The sequence below is a fragment of the Sceloporus occidentalis genome, unplaced genomic scaffold (assembly GCF_023333645.1).
Source record: "Sceloporus occidentalis isolate IW3139 unplaced genomic scaffold, rSceOcc1.0.p SCAF_1, whole genome shotgun sequence".
Taxonomy (NCBI): Eukaryota; Metazoa; Chordata; class Lepidosauria; order Squamata; family Phrynosomatidae; genus Sceloporus; species Sceloporus occidentalis.
Genome location: NW_028316981.1, coordinates 221,870,479 through 221,892,242, shown reverse-complemented (window position 1 = coordinate 221,892,242; position 21,764 = coordinate 221,870,479). Strand labels below are relative to the sequence as shown.

General features: G+C 39.6%; 1 protein-coding gene across 7 annotated transcripts in view; it reads right to left on the bottom strand.

Moving 5' to 3' along the window:
* Nucleotides 1-4,808: 4,808 nt before the first annotated feature.
* Nucleotides 4,809-21,764, bottom strand: part of ILF3 (interleukin enhancer binding factor 3) — a 29,233-nt gene continuing 12,277 nt past the window's right edge. The window contains exons 4-20 of one of the 7 annotated variants that reach the window (XM_089489109.1): nucleotides 21,308-21,488; nucleotides 20,570-20,717; nucleotides 19,032-19,123; nucleotides 18,571-18,666; nucleotides 16,433-16,544; nucleotides 15,921-16,018; nucleotides 15,527-15,638; nucleotides 15,313-15,441; nucleotides 14,899-15,098; nucleotides 14,212-14,376; nucleotides 13,492-13,629; nucleotides 13,187-13,360; nucleotides 12,749-12,902; nucleotides 12,547-12,600; nucleotides 8,103-8,450; nucleotides 6,189-6,311; nucleotides 4,809-5,450 (exon numbers count right to left, since the gene is read on the bottom strand). In XM_089489109.1, the coding sequence (XP_089345235.1) occupies nucleotides 5,320-5,450; nucleotides 6,189-6,311; nucleotides 8,103-8,450; nucleotides 12,547-12,600; nucleotides 12,749-12,902; nucleotides 13,187-13,360; nucleotides 13,492-13,629; nucleotides 14,212-14,376; nucleotides 14,899-15,098; nucleotides 15,313-15,441; nucleotides 15,527-15,638; nucleotides 15,921-16,018; nucleotides 16,433-16,544; nucleotides 18,571-18,666; nucleotides 19,032-19,123; nucleotides 20,570-20,717; nucleotides 21,308-21,488 (2,455 nt within the window). In that variant the 3' untranslated portion in view covers nucleotides 4,809-5,319. Of the gene's footprint in view, nucleotides 5,451-6,188; nucleotides 6,312-8,102; nucleotides 8,451-11,028; nucleotides 12,190-12,546; nucleotides 12,601-12,748; nucleotides 12,903-13,186; nucleotides 13,361-13,491; nucleotides 13,630-14,211; nucleotides 14,377-14,898; nucleotides 15,099-15,312; nucleotides 15,442-15,526; nucleotides 15,639-15,920; nucleotides 16,019-16,432; nucleotides 16,545-18,570; nucleotides 18,667-19,031; nucleotides 19,124-20,569; nucleotides 20,718-21,307; nucleotides 21,489-21,764 lie in introns of those variants that run through there. The other 6 variants (XM_089489110.1, XM_089489111.1, XM_089489112.1 and 3 more) reach the window with 6 other exon arrangements.

Here is a 21,764-nt window from a genome sequence, read left to right as displayed (position 1 = left end):
TATCCCTAGGCAAGAAGACAAACATCCCACAAGTGTTGCAGGTGACTGCAGCAGGGCCTTCAGTGTCCATATTGAGAAGTCTTAAGGAGGCTCTGAAACAAAACTGTGGGTTTCCCCTGCTAAACACCAGTGTAAAGAACCCCTGATGGCTTGGCCTTTGTCCCCAAACTCTGTCCTCGAGTTCAATTCACTGGCCTTATAGTTATGCAGACTAGCTCCTTTCAGAGCAAGTCTCTGACTCACTTCCTCTGAGCAAAAGTACCCACAAGCCCCTTAAGGAAAAGGGAAAAGAAAATGTGGAAAATTAAAGGGCCCCCTCTAACAATGTTCCCAGGCCAGCTTCTCCTGTGTACTCCAAATCCTCCTTGACTATATAACAATTTTAAAAAAATAAAAATAAAAAATTCACGCGCCCCCAGCACTTAAACAGAATTAGGCTTCTGGCCACCCCCACCAATGATCCACAGCAATATCCCAAGTTTCAAAAGGTCAGATCTCACTGAAGCACATGGAGAAAGAAAACCAGCTTTCCTCCTTGAAAGAGCGAGCTAGAGCTTATCCAACCCTTCTCTCAGTCACTGGGGGGCGGGGGGTGCTCACCTCGTTCATGATGGAGGACCTATAAATCCCTGGAGAGCCGTTTTCTCTGGGAATCTCTAGGTCAGTGGTTCCCAACCTTCCTAATGCCGTGACCCTTTAATACAGTTCCTCATGTTGCAGTGACCCAAAACCATGAATTATTTTTGTTCCTACTTCATAATTGTAATTAAATAGGTGTTTTCCAATGGTCTTAGGCGACCCCCATGAAAGGGTCATTCGACCCCCAAAGGGGTCCTGACCCACAGGTTGGGAACCACTGCTCTAGGTCCTCCAGTGCAACTCTATGGTCAACGTCTGACAGAGATTGATTATAGAGTCATGCTGGAGAACCTACAAATCCTTAGAGAGGTGTTTCCTCTAGGAATCTCCTAGGTCCTCTAGCAACTCTGTGGTCCTCTAAGGTTTCGCTGCTGGTGTTCCGGCGCGAGGCAACACTGTGCTCTGTGGAGTTCTGCGCCTGTGCGGAGGGAACGTGATGCATGCACGGTGAATGCCTTCGGCGCGTACGTTGATCCACGGTTGGAAACTAAGGGACAGAACGAAGCCAACTATTGCTCTGGCTTAGCGCACATGCGCTGGAGGACCCCTTCCTGAGAAGAATACCTAGCCAAAGCCAGCATGGTGTTAATAGGTAGACTAGAGGTAGATTAAGGTTTGAATTCCTGCTCAGCCATGGGAGCCCTCTGGGTAGACCTTGGGCAAGTCACACTCTCTCAGCCTCTGAGGAAGGCAAAGGCAATCCCCCTCCCCAAACAAATCTTGCCAAGAAAACCCCATGATAGGCTCACCTTAAGGACTGCTGTAGATTAGAAATGATTTGGAAGCACATACCACCTAGGTCCTCAGTATATGCATGGAACTATAACAAGTCCTAGTTAATAGACTTTCTCAACCACTACTGGCCATGCTGGATGAGGCTGGTGCATTTGAACAATTTGGAGTGATGCAGATTCTTCACCCCAATACAGTGGACCCTTGTTATACGCTGGGGTTTGGTTCCAAGATCCCCCGTGGATAACAAAATCCATGTATGCTCAAGTCCCATTAAATATAATGACATAGCAAAATGGTGTCCCTTATAAAAAATGGAAAATCAAGATTTGGTATTTGAAATTTATACTTTTTTTTGAACATTTTCAAACTGTGGATGCTTGAATCCGTGTATAAAAAGGGCCGACTGTACCTCAACTTCAGCGTTGTGATATGCGGAGAAGACAAACCACCCTATTAGAGTTATCAGGAAGACTATATATACATGAACAACATTTAAGAAAAACACTAACCACCAGATACATAGTACTGCCTGCATAGTTTCAGCTTGGTAAGCCGTCATAGAGATATTCTACATAAACATTGCTCTCAAGCCTGTGAAAAATCCCAATACTCTTCGTGCTACTGTCTTCCTAACTCAAATCTCTTTTCCCCAAAGCCAGATGGAAAATGCCCAAGGGCTGCGATAGGTTGACAGAGCATCGAGGTTATATCACCAACACCTGGGTGGAACTGGTAACTTAAATAAGCTTTAATGGGAACAGCTGCTTTTGTGTCCGTCTCTAAACCCAGTTTAGAGGAAAAAGGGACTTGTTTTGAATGCATCGTCTTAGACCCCCCACCTACTCTAACCATGTCAGAATGTCCCTTCATTTTGAGTGATCAAGGATCCTGTCTTACATCTGCATCATAAAAACAGAGGGCTGTAGTAGCTTAAAGTGCATGAAATACATTATGGCATAAGCTTTTACTTTGATTTCTATGTATGGATGCAAAATCTGGGCAGTGAAGAAACCTGACAGGAAGAAAATCAGAGATAGGCAAGGAAAATGTTTATAAAGTGAGGCCAAGCAGCACAAAAAGCTGCAGATGTGCCCCATCTCCAGACCTACTGTAGTATTCAACGTTCAAGATCAATCTCATGTTTTATTTGACAAAACACGAGCTTTTAAAATGTTTATATATCCTGTCTATATCATGAAATTTTACGGCAGTGTACAAATAAAACCAATTTATGACAAATAGGAAAACACTGGTAGTTCCTTAATATGGGGAAACATTAAAAGGCCACCACAACTGCAGTGGTTTAGCAACATCTAGTGGTAAAGCCATCCATTTTCAGGCATGCTGCTTCAGAGCCAAGCCAGTTTAAAACAACCTTTACTACTACTGCTTTTCCTTCAGCCAAGTAAGACTGGCTAGAGTTAGTATAAATTAAATAGCAAGTTTAATTAGTTGTATTTAAATCATAAGGCTATTTTATTGACAAGCATGTTATTCAAAATAGCTGAACACAAAAGGAATACTAGGTCAGTTAAAAATTAGTACAAAAACAGCTCTAGTATATCACTGAGATTTAATTATCAGTGGCTCTAGACATCCTGCTGGAATGAACAAGGTTCTACTGATCTCTCACCTATTTGCAACACATAGGTCTGACAGATATTCTCTTACATAAACCATCATCTTTAATGGATCTGCTTCTGATATAGCCCTCACCTTGTTTAATTTTGTGGCTATGCCTTGTTCCAGTAAAACTAGCTTCTCAATAGCCTCAAAGACTTCTCATACACAAAACCAACCATACACCTTGCATTTGGTGCACTCTGCTTTTGGGATATGATCTTTTTCTAATGTGTGTGTGTGTGGGGGGGGGGGGGGGGTTGTATTTTTTTCTAAGCCTACTGTAGTGGTTTTAAAGACACAAAGTTTCTGGAAACTCAAGCTGGCTCCTTCTTTCAGTTTCCTATTTTTAAGAATTCTAATAACTAATAAGAGTTCAAAATAACTAATGAAATTTCAAAGCAACTCTTCTGTCAAGGTATTATAAAGTCCAGCAATTATCAGTACTCAATATTCTACTTGACTGAAGAGCCTTCATGAACAAGACACCATCGGATACAACCCAGAGACACTGAACTTGGTTGTGAATACAGTGTACTTAATTTAGAAAAGAAAGCAGAACTAGGTCTACAGATAGATCTGAGGTGTATCACCAACTGAAACAATTTCTACATAATGCAGTTAGTCTGCAGCCCAAAAAAATAAACAGTGATATCTCAAAAGCTCAATTTATTATTGCATAAGCTGTAAACTGTACATTTAACTCGGTGCTACTCAAAGAAGTGGTCTGTGGACTAGTCAGTCTGCACTGAGTTTCCAATAAACAGTTGAAACTAATGAGCACAAATATGTTTTAGTACCATGTAAGAAAAAAATATATAGTACATTTGAAAAAAACCCAACCAAATGCTGGTCCTCCATGTCAGATATCCTGAAAAACACTGGTTTAATTCCTTCATCATAGCTTTCAAACTTTTAACTATGTGCCTGAACAGACAGGCCAAAATAAAGCTGCTTTGGGTCACTTTGGAGGTATGCTGCTTAAATGATGCATGCATCCTAAGAGGCCAGAAGTTGCGCCAAAGCCATGCTCCAATCCCAAGAACTGGAGAGCAGCTTTGGCACAGCTTCTAATCTCTTAATATGCGTGTGTCATTCAAACAGCATACCTCCAAAGTGACCCGAAGCAGCTTTATTTTGGCCTGTCTGTTCGGGCCCTATACTATACTTTACTGTAATGTCATTTTACCTGTAAACTTTAGTTTTTTCACAAGTACATTAACTAATCCCAACAGTGAATTGCAATACTGTTTCTTCCTAGTACTGTTTATTTTAAAACAACTAAATATGCTTCAAGGCGCAGAATCCAGACACCCACTCTCACTTTTAAGGGTTGCCTTTGCAGATTTGGAATGTGTAATCAGTGAAGACTGTAAAACCTAGTGAGAGATTTCAAAAGGAAGACAATACTTTTTGATCCCAAAGAGCCACTTGATCCCATTGTTTCAGTGGGACCCACACTGCTTCTCATCCTTCCATTACCTCTTCTTTTTATCTTAATCCTCAGTTCAGTCACATAACTGTTGCTTTCTTATTTAAGAGTATAAAAAAGGTTGTTGAAGATTATACTTCATCATCAAAGGACAACATCAATGACAAACACTTTTAAAAAAGCGGTCAATGCCATAGGAGTATACTGACTGCACACAGTTTGGGCCTTTCAAAGGATATTTTAATAAAATGTAGCCAAAAATGCTAGTGTACAACAATCTAACAGTTTGTTTTCAAAGATGAGAGACTGTAGCAAGCAGGTTACTATTTTATCCATTAGACTAGAGCATGGCATTTGGGAAGAGTAAGAATCCAGTCAGAAACATGAAGAGTTTGTGTTTATTTGTCTACATTCAGCATAATCCAGATGTGCTGTCTGAATAACCCAGACATACAAAACCCAATCTTTCCCATGAGTTTTAAAATAAAGTCCTCACTTATAAAACTGAAAAACACTAAAGCATTAAAATACAGAAAGCTCGTTTAAATTCACTTCACGAAAGCATTAGCTGAAAATATCCCTTATCTATTTAAAACCATGCTGTGTTAAACACTTGGATGTCATATAAACAGAAAAGGGATACTGAACTCAAATTCTATTCTGACAAAAAGTTGAAATGGCAAACTAACAAACCATTAAATACACAATTAAATGTCCAAAATACAGCTAAGTATGGAATTACAAGGTACTCAACCATTAGTGACTGATATCACAAAGAGCACTGCAACATGGAAACAGGGTTTACATGTTTACTGTGATGCAATAAAACTCAATATTCAAAGGGTATGCAAGTTTAGAAGATAAAAGCTCCACACCCATCATAACAGACTAGTTTATCTATATTGATAGTTCATGCTGTGGTCATTTCTGCCATAGCCAGCCTGGGGGGCTTGATAGGAATTTGGAGGTCCACTGTAATTCTGGTTTGAAGCTGGAGCATTGTAGTTTGACTGAGAATATCCACCTAGGAAAAAGGGGAGGGGTCACTTTAATACAGCACTGTAATTACGACTATACGTATACAGTCTTAATATCTGTCACATGCGCAAAAATACCCAGGGGACAGGGCTGAAAAGAATGCTGCTGTGCACATTGCCTCTCCCCAATCTAGAAAACTGCAGAGATCCTGGGGTCTTTCACTGTGCCAGGTGCCATCCCCAGTCCTCCCCTACATGCGCTCAAAATTTGGAGGGATATGGTTTATCTTCACACCAGACTTTGATGACATAAATCAGGAGACCTTTATACCACTTGTTATATTAAAGCGCACACACCAATTCTGCTGCCCATGAAGGGTTTTTTTTTAACACTTCCTAGCCTTCTTCAACTTACTATATATCCAGAGTAAAGTAGTGAGATTTTTATTAATATCTTAAAACAAAGTCCAGGGCCCTCCTCCAGCCTTGTACCCTACCCCAACCTTTTCAAAACTGGAACTGGACCTGCCAGGCATTTCCAGATGTGTTCTTTCACCATTTTCTAGGTTTGGTACATTGCAGTGTGTCTAAGGGGACAAACACTGGCCTCCAGACATCTGCAGCCTGCCCTAGCTCTCTTCCAACCTGCTGTTAGGGCCAGAGAAGAAACTATTGATAATGAGCATGGATAATGGTAAGCTTTTAAGCCGAAACCGAGTACAAGACCTCACTAACACGCAAACATATCACTATTGCATGTCTCCCTCTATACTCATCTTGCTTACCTTGATAAGATGACCCTCCTCCCCCAGCTCCTCCCCCATAGCCACCGGCATTGTAGGAGGCACCTCCTGAACCATAGTTGTTTGCACCACCTCCTCCACGTCCACCGCCTCCACTGCCGTAACCTGAAAGTAAGAAATCACATTGAGAAGAGGCCCACAGCAGACTGCCTTGAACAATTTCAACATAGATATGAATCTTATTAAAGCTATCTTTCAGTTGTCGTTAACTATCCTCAAGTTGCCCCTGACACATGGAGACCCTGTAGATGAGACATCTCCAATTCCCCCTGTCCTCCACTGCTCTGCTTAGTTCCTGCAAATCCAGGCCTGATTGAGTCCATTCATCTGGTATGTGGTCTTCCTCTCTACTTCCCCTCTACCTTTTCCTAATAGTTCCCTAGCCTTCATGTAAGAGGAGCAAATCATTTGCTAAAGATGTCATCACTGTATACTTGTCATCTCAGTACACTCTTGCAATGCCACAGCTACCTCCAAAGGCTATCTGAACTAACAGTTACCAAAACACTTGAAAAGCATTCAGGTAACATGTCAATTTGCACAAGATCAGTATGCAATAGAACGCTTTTTACCTTATTATTGCACCTTAGTCTATTATAGGCCAGATGAACCAGCCAGCTATCAAGCCAAATGAATAGAGCTGCTTTTCAGAAGATTTGCATCTTATCTAGATTTCAGATCAAATTATGGGCGTGGGAATAAATCAAAATTATGTGCATATAGGAGAGGAGGAAACCATAATGTTATTTCTGTTTCTCCGTCTAATTGTTGATTTAGCCATCATTTAAAAACAAGTCTGCATTTTTAAAAAAACAAACAACTAGGTTTCAGTACATCAAACAAAGGTTTCATTAATTGGTCTACAGCTCTGTGTACATCTGCCTTGTAGGCACCTGCTGACTTACGGTAATCCCATGAATTTCACAGTGCTTTCTTAGGCATGGAATACTCAGTCTCCCATCCAAGTACCAACCAGGGCCAACCCTGCTCAGCTTCCAAGATCAGATAGGATCTGGCGCCTTCAAGGTATCAATTTAAAATTACCCAAGTACCAAAATACTTTTCTCTGAACATCAACTTAAATAAAGAAACTCATCGGTTCTGAAATTGCACTAACATTATGCAGAAATGGAAATCCCAACCCAAACAACAATGACATAGGGCAAAAGATTTTTGTTCTTGTTACAAAGCTTTGATTCCCTTTTGTTAAAGTGATAGGCTCTTTGCAGACCTGTATCCAAGTCTTGATATAATTATGAATTGTTAGTTCTTCGCAGTAGAAAAAAAATTGGTACTGCTCACTCAACCCTTAGCAGCTGCTTACCACTAGTATAAGATTTACTTTCTAAACCATTATCCTTTGGGTTGCTGAGAGTACAATGCGACTGCTGCAAGACTGGATGGCCACAGAACAAACCATGTGTGTGAGTCACAGGCACCATGAAGAATAAAAATTTTCAAAATTATATAATCATATTATGGAATATGTGCACAACATTTAAAACGTGCACTCTATCCACAAATTGAAAACCTTGAGAATTGAGCAGAGTTTAGGCATATATACAGTAAATAAACCTTTTCCTCCTGCTTATTTTTTAAAAATCCCATTCAAATATTCTATTTATTTCTTTATTTTATTTTTATGCTGCCTTTCTCCCAAAAAGGGACTCAAGGAAGCTCACAAGATTTAAAAGTCAAAATAAAATTTGTTATCAATGTTGTGTTTTAAAAACTTTGCTGTCTCCATTTAAAATTTTCCACTACTCTTTATATTCTGGACTATCCACAGGAGGTCCATTTGATAGCCCTGATGTGGCACATACTAAAGACTTGCTTACATAGGAAGCCTACCAAAGGCTTTCACAACTCTCACCCCCCCACCCACCAGGAACTCACTGAATTTACTTTCATAGCTGTAGTCAGATCCTCCTCCGCCACCAGGTGAGTTGTAGGAATTTGAGTAGGAAGCGTAGTTGCCTTGGTTATATCCCTTCTGCTTGCCCTGAGGTGGGCCATAGTTGCTGTATTGGTTCTGGTTATACGATTGTTGCTGTTGGCCTTGATGAGACTGGTATCCTGAGCCATAGGAAGGCTTCTGCTGTCCTCCATGCTGTTGCTTTTTCCCAACATGTTTAGGTGGAGCAGGTGAGCTGTAGTCACCACCTTGGTAGTAGGAACCATAGCCTGAGGAACCGCCTCCTCCTCCGGCATTGCCAGAATGGCCACCATTGCTATAGAACTGACCTAAAGAAACAAGAACAGAGTCAGAGGTTTATGAAAGTAATACTAGTGCTTAAATTAAAGGTGTTAATATTCATGAAGATATGATTCTGAACATGACTACCTAGTATACCTTACTGAGTCGTACCCTCCACAGCTGTACTCTCCACAGCAAAAGGGTTCAGAAAGTCTAAAACAAACTGCTTGGCACATGTTTAATTAAAGGCATCCTCTTCCCTGTAGCTGACCCTTAGGACTGAATGCAGCTTAAAGGGTTGTGCACTCCTTGATGTAGTCTTTGGCTCATTCTCTATATAGCCCATTTTTAAATAGAATCATAGAGTTGGAAGAGACCATAGGGGCTATCCAGTCCAACTCCCTGCCATGCAGGAAATCCAAATCAAAGTATCCCCGACAGATGGCCATCCAGCCTCTGCTTAAAAACCTCCAAGGAAGGAGACTCCACTACACTCCAAGGGAGTTTGTTCCACTGTCGAACAGCCCTTACTGTCAGGAAGTTCCTCCTAATGTTGAGGTGGAATCTCTTTTCCTGGAGCTTGCATCCATTGTTCCGGGTCCTGTTCTCTGGAGCAACAGAAAACAAGCTTGCTCCCTTCTCAAAATGAGATCCCTTCAAATATTTAAACAGGGCTATCATATCACCTCTTAATCTTCTTTTCTCCAGGCTAAACATCCCCAGCTCCCTAAGTCGTTCCTCATAGGACATGGTTTCCAGACCCGTCACCATTTTAGTCGCCCTCCTTTGGACATGCCCCAGTTACTCAACATCCTTTTTAAATTGTGGCGCCCAGAACTGGACACAATATTCCAGGTGGGGCCTGACCAATGCAGAATACAACAGAATAATGTGTTTAGCCACTGGTGTGGCCCAATTTCAAATCATGGTGACTATCAAAATATAGGATTCTATAGACTCGGCTTAAATACTGGGTTGAGCCATTTAGGGGTATCTAATACAGCAATTTGTAGGTGTCTCATTTTCCTTATCCAGCTATTTCTCAAGTTGGCATAATGATATTTCTGTTTTCTACAATCAGTAATATATGTAAAGGTTAAAAAAGTATACTGCTTTGAAGTTTCTTGCAGTATTGGAAGTGACACAGCTTAGAGTTTAAAGAAAAATCACCTAGTTTGTAAAAAGAACGCTGGTCACAACTAGACGCAAAAGCAAGGAACAGAATTTTTAAAATGTTCAATATGCTATAAAGTTATATAACAATTTGTCTAGCAAGTAGCTTAGCTAAAATACATTCAGAATATAAAGTTCTTGGGCCCACAGTCTAAGTTCACTCCCAGGCTTAACTGTGATTTAATGGTTTTTTTTCTTATAATGTTTTTATTTATATCCCATTTTTCCTTTCAACAATAGGATTAAAACAATAACATATTCATAGCTGCCAGAAAATTGTAGGTTATGCCTGCTAAGATTCTCATTAAAAAGAAATGATGGTGGGCCTTTTTATCAGCCACTAAACATTTTTTTAGCTCCCTGGCACTAGAGGCATGATACTAGAGTCCATCTGATCTTGGAAGCTAAGCAGGGCCAGCTCTGCCAAGAAATACCAGGAATTGTAGGCTATATTTCAGAGGAAGGAACTGGCAAAACCACCTCTGAAGATTCCTTGCCTAAGAAAATCGTATGAAATTAATGGGGTCACCACAAGATGACAGGTGACTTTAATGCAAAACACACATAAACCTTTTTTTAAGTTCCAGTGCACTCTAGGCTTTAAAAGCTGGCCATCCCTGCCAGACACTTCTTCAACGTACTACAGATAGAAGTTCCCAAAACACAACCTAAGAAGGAGGAGTTTGAAACTGCTATATTAATCTCTAGTATAAAACCAATTGGGATTTTGTCCTTTTTCTACTCATACAAAACAAGTAACCATATATACCTGTGTACAAGTCGACCTGGTGTGTAAGTCAAGTGAAGGTTTTAGGGTCACAATCATGGAATTTGATATGATCCATGTGCAAGTCGAGAGTAAAGCTTAGGGGGCTATAACAAAGGATGTAAAGGGGAAAACACTACTTTCCCTCCTTATCCTTCTCTGGACCACTCCTGACCACCTAACACCACTTCCCTAGAGCTTGAGGAGAAGGTTTTAATATCAGATGGGGAAAGGAAATAAGTGGATTTAATGTGGGTTTTGGTGGGGAAAGAAGGCTTTAGCATTGGATTGGAATGTTAGTGGATTTAAATGTGGGGTCTGGTGGGGAGAGAAGGCTTTAAAATCAGATTGGTAAGGGAATCATCTCTTTCACACACAACACTCACTCCCTGCCGGCACCTTTTTCAGAAATCACTGCTGAGGCATCTGGTGGTGCTTCTTTCAGGACCATTCTAATCACTATAACTGCACTAACCCATATATAAGTTGACCCAGGATTTTAGGGTCAATTTCTGGGTATACATTTCTTGATTTATGGTTGAGTATATACAGTATACAAAAACTGCGATACTCAACAGTAAGTGACGCAATGTGTACAGAGAACATTTTAAAGAACTGCAGTCAGTCTATACAACATGATGCTCTATGAAACACACTGATTTGAAACCTCTTTTCTTAAAGCAGGCCTTTGCTTCTCAAAGTTCTCCTTCAAACACAGAGAACAACCCCCACCATACATCACTGTATTGAAAATTCTAGTTTTCACTCAGTTTCTCTTAGATTTCTACCTAAATGCTGTTTTTCTATACAAAACCCCTCCAGATAAATCTTGAGATAAATTTATCACCCCACCACCTTTACTTCAGCTACAAATTTAACGGTTTGAGTGCCAGTGTTGTTGCTAATACAGTGACCAAGGCTTACCACTTTTTACCGGACATATAATATTGAAGCAAAAGGACCAACAATCAGTTTGTTATAAAAAAAATTAGCTAGTTTATTCCCTGTGCCTTTCAATGTTCAGTAGCTTTCACAATCATGGAACATTACATACATCATCTTTCTGAGAAATGGACTGCAAAAAACAGATAGAGGCACACTAACTAGCAAAATGTTTTATGCCTTTTATCTTTAGTTGCAACAAAGACCACTGCAGCTATTCAAACCATTCAAACTTAAGAGGTAACAACAACCAAACAATAGTGGCTCAGGCTATAGGTCCTGCTTGTCATACCAATACAAGAAGCACAAAGGATGCAGAGATTAAAATTAGCACACACTATTTTACATACAATTCGACATTATGCATGCTTAAAACATTAGGTTGTGGTACTTTGAAATATTAAAATGCCTCAGAAGCACCCACCCACTTTTGGGGACTAAAAGGGTAAATTCTGTACAAAATTTGTTGTAAATCAAGACAAAAAGTTAGCACAACTTTGTATGACCCTTAAAAATAAAATGATGCTTTCCATAAAAAGCAAACAGGGCCTTTGCCTCAAAGCAGAACAGAATTGGCTCTTATTGTGCACAATGCACAAAGACACTCCTTGAAATTTAGCTCTCCCACAGTGTACATCAATATGACCAAAGGCAAGTCACAATAAAAACTGCCACTGTTGGTTTGTAGGCTAACAGTTTCAGACAAGCTGCGGTGACAAGCCACTGTTGAGAAACCCAGTGAAGCACAGGGACACAGCACGAACACTTTGGGTTTTGGAGTTGGAGAAAATTGAGTTTTGGAGTTGGAGAAAATTGGAGTAAAAAGCTGTTTTATGTGCAATACTTTTAGATGATCTAGGAAGACCCAAAATCATGATAGCCGTAGCAGTCTGTGAAAAAGTCACCTACAAAAGGGGGAGACAGAGCAGAGGAAAAAAAATTAGAATTTTTGAAGATGGCAAAATGTGCCACATTTTTTAAAATTATTTTTTATTTCTCTGCTCCCGTCACCCCCCCATCCCCCCCAGTAAAGGCCTCTCAAATTTGTGTATTTTTAGGGTGACTCGTTCACTAGAATGGTCTATTTACAAGAAAGGTGTTTTGCTTCATGTGGCTTAAAGCAGAGAAATTTTAAAATCAATTTTAAAAGAAAGAGAAATTTGTTTTAACATGAAATGGTTTCTCATTTTACTATGTAACAGAGGTGCTCTTTGTCCCCTGGGTGTTGTGTTTATTGGGTTTTTTTTTTCATGAACACTTACTATAGCCTGCTGTTGCAGAATTGCCACCATAGCCATAGCTTCCATATCCAGCTCCTGAAACAAAATGTAGAATTAATTATTTACTTGATGGCGATAGGTTTAGCAGACTAACTTTGCAGCTTGCACAACAGATATACAAAAGTTACAAGCAGATGCTCAGAATACACTACATAGAATCAGGTGTTCAGAACACGCAACTCACCAGCATTCATATAACCTCCATGATTGGCACCACCAAATCCACCTCTGCCTCGACCACGGCCTCTAATATTTCCTCCTCGACCACGACCCCGCATGGCTTGAGGAGGTGGCACTTCGGTATGCATAGGACCTCCCATACCATAGCCTGGATTGTGCTGTAAAAGGAATGGAAATGCAGTTGTTAGAAAGATTCAATTCATTCCTTAGTTATGGTCTTTGCTATTTAGTCAATACCCACAAGCCAAACAATTGGCTCCAAGCAATACAGATTTACTACTAAGTCTTTTGTCACATTTTATGGATTGTGCTATATACGTAACCTAATGGCAGAGTTTTATGGTTTTCAAGTTAATCAGTTATCAACATCTGTGGTGGAATGGGGGCACTGTGGAAGTATTTCTGTGCTGTGGCAAGAGCATGTACAAGTAGGCACACTTACTTTCACAGGAAATTTGGGCCCACCTCGCGCTGGCATAGGGGCCCTTTTCTTCTTCTGCTCCATTGGAAGAGGGGCATCTGGGAAAAGCTTTTCTAATGCAGCCAGTGCAGCATAAGCCTTTGCTACTTTTTTGTTTGAACCAGCTCCCTGGAACTTCTGGCCATCAACCTCAACCTTGGAGAGTAAAAAAGTTTCATGAAGCTTCACTTTGCCAAGGTATTGGTTATATTCGCTAACAGCAATTCACAATTTTTATCTAGCAATTAAAAAATACAGAGGCAGTTTTATGTCTCAAGTCATCTCACCTCCATTACAAACCGCTTGTCATGGCTGCCACCAGTTTCTGAAATCAGTTCATATTTTAAGCCACGCCGTTTCTCATTCAGCTCCATAACTGGGTTTTTCCCATGCTTTGTCAATATTGGTCCCTGTTGTTTCACGTTCTAAATAAATAAATAAATAAATTGGAGTACTATTGCATTGCTGTGTCCACTTTTTTTAATGCAGGTAATGTGGTGGGGCGATCCCAAGCTAATCCTCTACAGACAAACACTGGTCAACCATTTTATATAGCTCAAAATTCTACTCTGTAAATTCTAACTTCTCAATGGTTAACAGCCACAAGCATCCCTTTACTAAATATATGAAGTGTGCTGAGAAAAGAAGCTGAATAATGCTGCCCCAGAACACAAGAAAAAGGCAATGGTTCCTTAAATGTACAATTCAGACTATCTTGGAGACAAATACTGGAGCAACTGGTAAGGCAGTGCTGGTTCAGCAGTTACTAACATAAGCTTTGAAGAAGAAAGAAATGAGAAATTTCCAGATGGGCAATAATGTAACATAGAAGGACAAGCAATAGAGAACCTCAAGCAGAACAAGAAAGAGAAAGCATTTAAGGAAAATAATAGGTAAGGTAGAATTTCTCAGCTACAGAAGTTTGACACTGATCTGAATTAATATCGATTCTAGTGTGAGAAGCCCAAAGCATTAAGACTAAAGTTACTAGTGGAAATTATATTCACCTCTGTTTGTTCTGAAGGAGAAGCTGCACTGGGAGTAGACACAGTTTCCACTACGGGAGGGGCAGCAGCAGCGGGTGGTACTGGTTTCTGATCTGTTTCCTCTGCTGATTCATCACCCCGCTCTCTCCCTTCCACACCTGTAGGCAACCCCATATCTTGTAACACCTGGGGGAAAAGAGGGAGCAGCTGTATTAACACCAATTTTATATTCTGAAGTTGCTTTATATTCAAAGATAACTTCTGAATATCCAGGAACAACTAATGGCTGGGCTTATTGGTCCAGGCATCACACCAGAACATAGTTTAATCTGCCCAAAATATATTTTGAATTTCCACACACCAACCAATCAGCTTATTTCATTTCATGTATGCACATCACTCCTGCTTCTAGGTAAAGTTGCCTCCACAGGAAAGCTCTGAATTATCAGTTCACATTACATCAAACCATAATGACGGCCAACTGTGTTGGTTATAATTCTACTTAAAATATTGTTTTAAAAAATTCTGGTTTGATAATCACAAACTATGGTACAGCAATTCAGATGCCACATCAAAAACACTTTTAGGCTTCTTTAACAATGCACAGGGTCCTATCCAAATATAGGCAATAACATTTATACTTTATAGGCAAAAGTCAGATATTATACAAAGCACAGTTAAGTACATATTCATAGCCATCCCCTTTACCTTTACTGCTACATGCAACTTGGCCGTTTTTTTGGAAGGTCCTGAAGCTTCATATGTGACGCCATCAACTTCCACAGACATAGTAAATATAGGAGCATGAACTGGACCTGTCTGAGACACTAGTTTATACTGAAGTCCAGGTTTCAGTTGGTTCAATTTCATCAGAGCATTCATGGCTTGTGGAGGTTCTGACTTCTCCTCTGAAGAACAGAAGTTCTTTGTTAAATGCTGAACTGTTTTTAATCAAGACCCTACACATTAATGTCAAAACTCATGTTCTCCTAAATGTAGAGTTCTAAATTGCTCTGGATCAAATGAAACCGAAGGCTTGTTATTACTACCTTCCTAACAAACATCTACAAGATGAATCCCTAACATAAGTTAGGAAGCATCTGGGAAACTAAATATACCTACCTCTTGCCAACTCAATACCTTTTTTCTGAATCTTCTTTTTCTTTTTGCTTGGAGACTTCTCCTCCCCATCTTCTTCCATGGGACGTTTCAATGGAGTGATGGCATAAGTTGTGCTTGGGGGAATCTGGACTGTAGGCAAAATTTCAAAGTTTAATGAAAATGCCAAGAATTTTGCTTTTAGAAATAGAATTTCTTAATATTAAGCTACAGCTACCTGTGTAGTCAACAGGGTTTTCATTTTTTGGTTTCTTGGGCATCTTAGATGGCAACGGATCCATCCCCAAGACCTTGTGAAGCTGACCGAAGGCAGCAAGCCTTAGAGCATGCTAGAAAGATAGAATATGTGTTACTAAGCCAATCTGATCCCAAGCGTCTCACACATCCATGACAAACAAAACCAAGTCCCAATATTTCAAAGGAGAAAACCTTAAAACCCAACACTGGCAAACACTTTTAAAAACCTGACACTTCATTTCAGAACAACAAACATCTCCTGAATTACTGAAATGGGACCCTTGTTCTGTTTCATAGCAAAGTTAGTCTTGTTGAGATTACTAACTGTCATTAAGAACTCATTGTGATTGTAACATCTGTAATCAAAACTATACCTGAGCACTCTGTGTGATATCTTCCCTTTGTTGTCTGTCTAGATGCCCAATAGCATCAGTGGCTTCTTTTTCACAAGGATCATAAATACCAGAACCATCTGAAGGCAGGAAACAAGGAAGATATGCAGAGAATTATCCTAAGGTCTCTATGTAGACTCAAATATTCCCTTAGCATCACCTAACTTTCAGCAATGTAAGCAGCCCAATTGAAGTTCTTGATGCAATGGACAGCAGCCTGGTCTAATCTAAAATTTAGACCATTAAGCCCAGAAAACAGCATCCTTGTCAGAATCTTCAAGCACTCCAAAGGCAATCTTACAGTCTGTCACATCCCATTAAGGGATTTGAAATAATGGGTCCAGAATTTTAAGAGTACGTGTTCAAGGTATTGTCCTAACAATCACTTTAAGTGAAATAGATATACTATGGCCACATCTAGCTTGTGCTAGGAATAAAAGAACAGGTTTCAGTTACTTCCACTGAAATGTCTCAAGAATCAAGAACCATCTAACCTGGCATAACTATTCCTGAGGCAAGACATTCAAGGACTCTTCTCAAGGCCTCGCCAGCTCCCATTGGCCGATTGGCTGTTCCAATTGATTTTTCACAAAGCAATTCTAGAGGCTGAAAAGATATTTTAGAAATGTAAAATGACAGAACAAATAGTTAACAGTGACTGCGGCGCAGATGTAGTGTCTTCTGACCAAAATGTTAAATCAGCAAGCCAGACTACGTGACCTGAAGCACTTAAAATTGTTTTAACTATAAGTTCTAAGTTGCTTGGAGAATGGCTTTCCATAACTCACCTACTCACCCAAGCGCGTAACCTAGTTAACTCCATAGGCACATTGGCCGGAATTTAGTTAGGGACATAGTAATGTGTAAGTGTCCTTTATACATGCAGATGGCCCTTTTCCTCAGTGCCCAAAGCCCCCACCCACCTACCACTTACTGTAAAGCCCCAAAACTGCTTTTGCATGGTCATTCTGTGCTTCATAGCAATCCGGCAGGATGACAGAACTGACAAGCTCCACCGTAGTGCCAAGATCCACCTGTATCCTCCAGGATCTCAGCACTGCTCTAATTACTGCATGTCTGGCTCTAGGAAAGAGGGCAACCAGTTGCTTCTCATCTTGCTTGCTTCACATGAAGAACAGAATGGCTGTGCAGGTCAACTTCAAGGACCTTATAGTAATTTGGGGGCGGGGGGCGGCTCAGTGCAGCATTCACATGTAGGTATTTACACTATAGTGAGGGGATGCTGGATTGAGGCTACTGCATCCTAGAAACCTGGGATTAGATTTCACAGACCTATGTACAATCCTGCCAGCAATTAATTCACTGGATATATACACAAACTGAACTCAATGCCCTTTCTGTAAAATGGGAAGCAAGTGAACAGAATCAACATTTAAAACTTTGCTAGCACAACATAAACAGTATAAATAATTAGCCCCACGTAGCTTTAACTTCTAGAGAGTTCAGATGACTTATGCATTGTTTCTGCCTCCAAAGAACTTCCCTATAGTTTTACTAATCTTATCAGCAACTCAGGCTGAAGTACATGCACATGTGCACAGAAAGTCACAGTACTGTGACTGAGGTGTATGGGCAACTATTTCAAAACAATATGTTTTTAAGAGCTCTAAATGGAAGAAAAACAAAACCCCAAGTCATCCACAAAATCTTTTACAGGAATATAGCAGTATCTTTGTTCGAGTATCCAAGCTTCTGTTTTTGATTTCAATCTGACTCCATTAAAGTGCAGCTGCCAGCCTGGCTGCAGAAGCTTACTCCAAGCTTTTGGGCTTTCTAGCCATCACTGGGCTTTTCAGTTTTGTTTTGCTTGTCAGGGTGAACTTACTGAGGTGCCACTGTGAAGTTAACGTACAATAGCAGATATAATTACATGTTTAAAGAGTTTCATGTGGAACTTTCATGCAGCTAGTAGGACAACTCAACTATGCACCATACCTATCTAGTACCATTTATCTATCAGGTCACCTCTATTTTGCAGGTAATTTGAACAAGAACCCATTTTACTTGCTGCCTGATGTGGTTAGCAGTGAGATTGCTTGCTTGAAGTTCTGCTGTTTTTTTTTTTTTTTGGGGGGGGGGGTTAGGTGGGAAGAAATCTAGCAGTTGTCACTAAATGTGGGCATGCTAATTGCTTCAAGCACTGGATAAATTGCTAACTTCTAATGTATATCACCCATTAATTATCTACATCTAAAGAAGTATTAAACAACAGTACTTGATGACACTACATAAGCATATTCTACAACCAAAGATATTAATTTTGTCACCCAATCACAAGGCAGATCACACTAAAGAATAGTGATACTTAAAAGCTGGTAAGAATTAAGCAAGAAACTTGACTGGAACCCCAAACAGGTATTTTCCCATCATTCAGTAAATGCCACATTCTGCTCTCAACAGAAGCCCACATTATACTACAACCTCTGGGTACAATTACATTCAGGCTTACTGAGCAACCAATATTTCATGTAAGTCTTGAAAAAGAAGGCTTTCACCTGATTTTACAACTTCTCTTTAAAATGTGAACGGCTTTCCTTTAAACATAACACTTGGCTTTTTAAAAAATCTCACATACTGGAGTATCAAAAAGAAATGTAACTCTCAAGATTACCCATCCTCTAAGTGGAGCCCAAGTAGGAACACGGGTACAAAGATCTCTCAGCACTCTGATGACTATGACACATGACTTCAAGCCATTTGCCCTGGCCTAGAATAAAGTAATAAGCAAGAATGGTTCAGTAATGAATATCATAACCGGACTGAGACAAAATATAAATTACTGTAGTGCTACTTTGTCAAGGGTAAACTATGTGTACATCTTGACATCTTTTAAATTTTATAGTTGTATTTATTGTTTATGAAAACTTACTCTTAACACAAAGCAGCAGCTATACATCTACTTCCACTTCTTTGAAAAACTAAATTCATTCAAGTGCTTTCTTTAGCAACTGTACATTTAACAGATGCTAAGTTCTGCACGTCTGCAGTCAAGTATTAAAACATTAACGAAGTTAGGCAATTACAACTTACAAGTTTTCTACTTAAAGACAAATATAAGAACAAAATGCAAACCTGAAACCACTTGGCGTGTCGGAGTGACGCCAAGGCAGCAAGGCATTTCTGCCTGTCCAGAACGTCCGGTGAGTCGTTGACTGATAGCGTTTCTATTCGTGGGTGGAATAAGAAGACAAGGTACAGTTTGACCAAGGGGGTTCTGTCGGATGGAGAGGGGATGAGGCAGTTTCCTAAAGGGCAGGTGAGGCTCCCAGAACTCTGATCTATAGCCCTGTACCTGAAAGTATAGTCTAAATACACTTTATTTTTTCACCCTTATGAACTAACAACTACATAAGGAGAACAATGTGAGGCACTAAGTTACTCCTACACAGGGAAATAAACCCTACAGGGAAGGACATAAATCTTAGAATTATTTTAACCAAACTACAAAAAGGTATAAAACTATAAACAGAATTGAAGGTTAAAATTAGATTCCCACTCTATATCTAGTAGAAGTGCATATCTAAGAGCCTTTCTAAAAGGGAACCCCCTCCGCCCACAAGGCTCGACTGCCCTGGCCCCAGCCCATGACAGAGTGCGTCCTGTTGGTCAAAGGTCCAGCGTCCCTAAAATTGACAAACTAGAAGGCTTGGTAGATGTAGTCAGATATCAGAACCATAAAACAATCAGAGAACAAAATTACTATCAAGTCTGTGCTGCAGCAAAATTGAAGATAGGGAAGAGCCAGGGTTTTAGATAAGGCTAGTTCAAGCATCTCAACTAGAGCTTTCCATTTATTTATGGTTCACCTGGCCACTGAAAAATTCATTGTATAGTGACTGGTTAAAGTATGAAAGAGTCCTTTAATATTAAGAGTGAATTCACAAATACAAGTTCTACACTCTTGATGGTGTGTGCATATGAACACAGCCACCATACAAAAAAACCAGATAGATTTGTTACCATGTTTAATATCACCTCAAATACTCAAATACAGTGTGGACTGCCTCTTTCAGCTCAGGCACGAACTATCAGTTGAGCTATCACTACATGTATATATGTGAAATAGCCACAGTATGTGTCTAAGTAAGATGAAGAATAGAATAACTTTATCCAAAACTCTGCATTACATTCTGCAATTCAGCTGAATAGGCTGAAACCCAAAAAAGCCCAAACACTAAAGCCACCAATCATTTTTGCTGCAACACAAACTTCCTCAATGTAACACATTCAATTTCATGAACATGCAGAAGTCATTTAAACTAAGACTTCATTAGTTTAGAGTGCTTTGGTTTATATTTATAAAATCTATGCTGATTATGTTTGATGAAGAAACACTGTTACACACAAGTGAACTGATACACTTGTACAAGGAGTCAGGCAGTATCAAAAGGCCTAAACACTTTAAAAGTGTTTAAATTTGGAAGATGGTACTCAAGATTCTTTAAGTCTATAATCCAGACGTCCACAGCCACGACACTGTATAGCATGGTGACACGAAGTTGACTTATATGAAACCACTCTGTTTAAGCAGAAATTAAACACCACACTGAACAACGAAGTCAGTCTGGGAACTCATTCTGTAGCTTTTAGCAGTTTTCAGCCCTCCATACCTCCAGCTAACATTTTTTCCATTTCTTCTCTGACAACAGGAGATGTCAAATGGATTGTAAGTGTCAGTGGAGGCTCTTTTGTATTCTTTATGATAATTGCAGCTTCATCGATAGACTGAATAATTTCATATTTATCTTCAGTAATAGTCTGAAAGAAAAATAAATACTAGTTTTTCAAGTTCCTCTTTCTACCTTAAATCATATCTAAAAAATAAGTTAGGGCTTTGAGGCAAGGCATTAATTGGGCTATAGTTAGTTTAAATATCCAATTCAATACATACCAACCTAAAATAATTTTAATCAAATATATACACACCAAAGTTTCCCATTTATCTGAGCAGTTAACATTCCTCAGCCTATACTTCTAATATACAAGTAACAAACAGGGCATTAAAGAAACTGTGCTAATAATGAAATACTAAATGTTTCTCAAACACAGTTAATAACAATATTATATTGTTATATATAACTCAGAAAGTTATATTGTTTCCTCTTATTAGCTTGCAATGACCTGGAGGTACTGGAAGAGACTGACTGATTACAGTACATGATGGTACTGTGTATGCTACAATGTGTGTCTTAGAGTAGCCATTATAACTGTATTATGGATAGTTTGAACTGGATTAACTGTGTGAGCAGAACAACACATTTTTGGAACCCCCCCCCCCCAAATTGGCTAAGGGGAGATAACCATTACATGAACACATATTGCAGGGATTACTTGCTTTTCATACTCACAGCAAGTTGTGTGCCAAGGTTGTCTGCTACTTTTTCCAAAAGACCAATTGTTGGCTTCTCTTTGCACAACAAAACCAACTCAAGATCCAGGTCTCCCTTGAGCAAGAGTCCCTTTGCTACAAGCCCAACACGCATCACTCCACGAAGTGTCCTAGTCAAGTGCTCTGTAGTTTTCGGTTCACTGTGAAAAGTTGAACATAGTGTACTGAAACTGAGAAATATTCTGAGGAGACACACCACTTCCTACTGTGCTATTTAAAATATATTAAATGTTCCACACACAAAATGACCTTGGGCAGGTATATACAGGCAACACGAGAATGTAGTTTAAAACACTAGATGAAAGAATCCCAGGAAGGCTGTTTAGAATTTAATGTATTGCTTAACTAATTCTGGTATCACATTTTTATCAACCCAGTTTCTCCTTGTTTTAACATTCTTCACATTCAAGTATTCT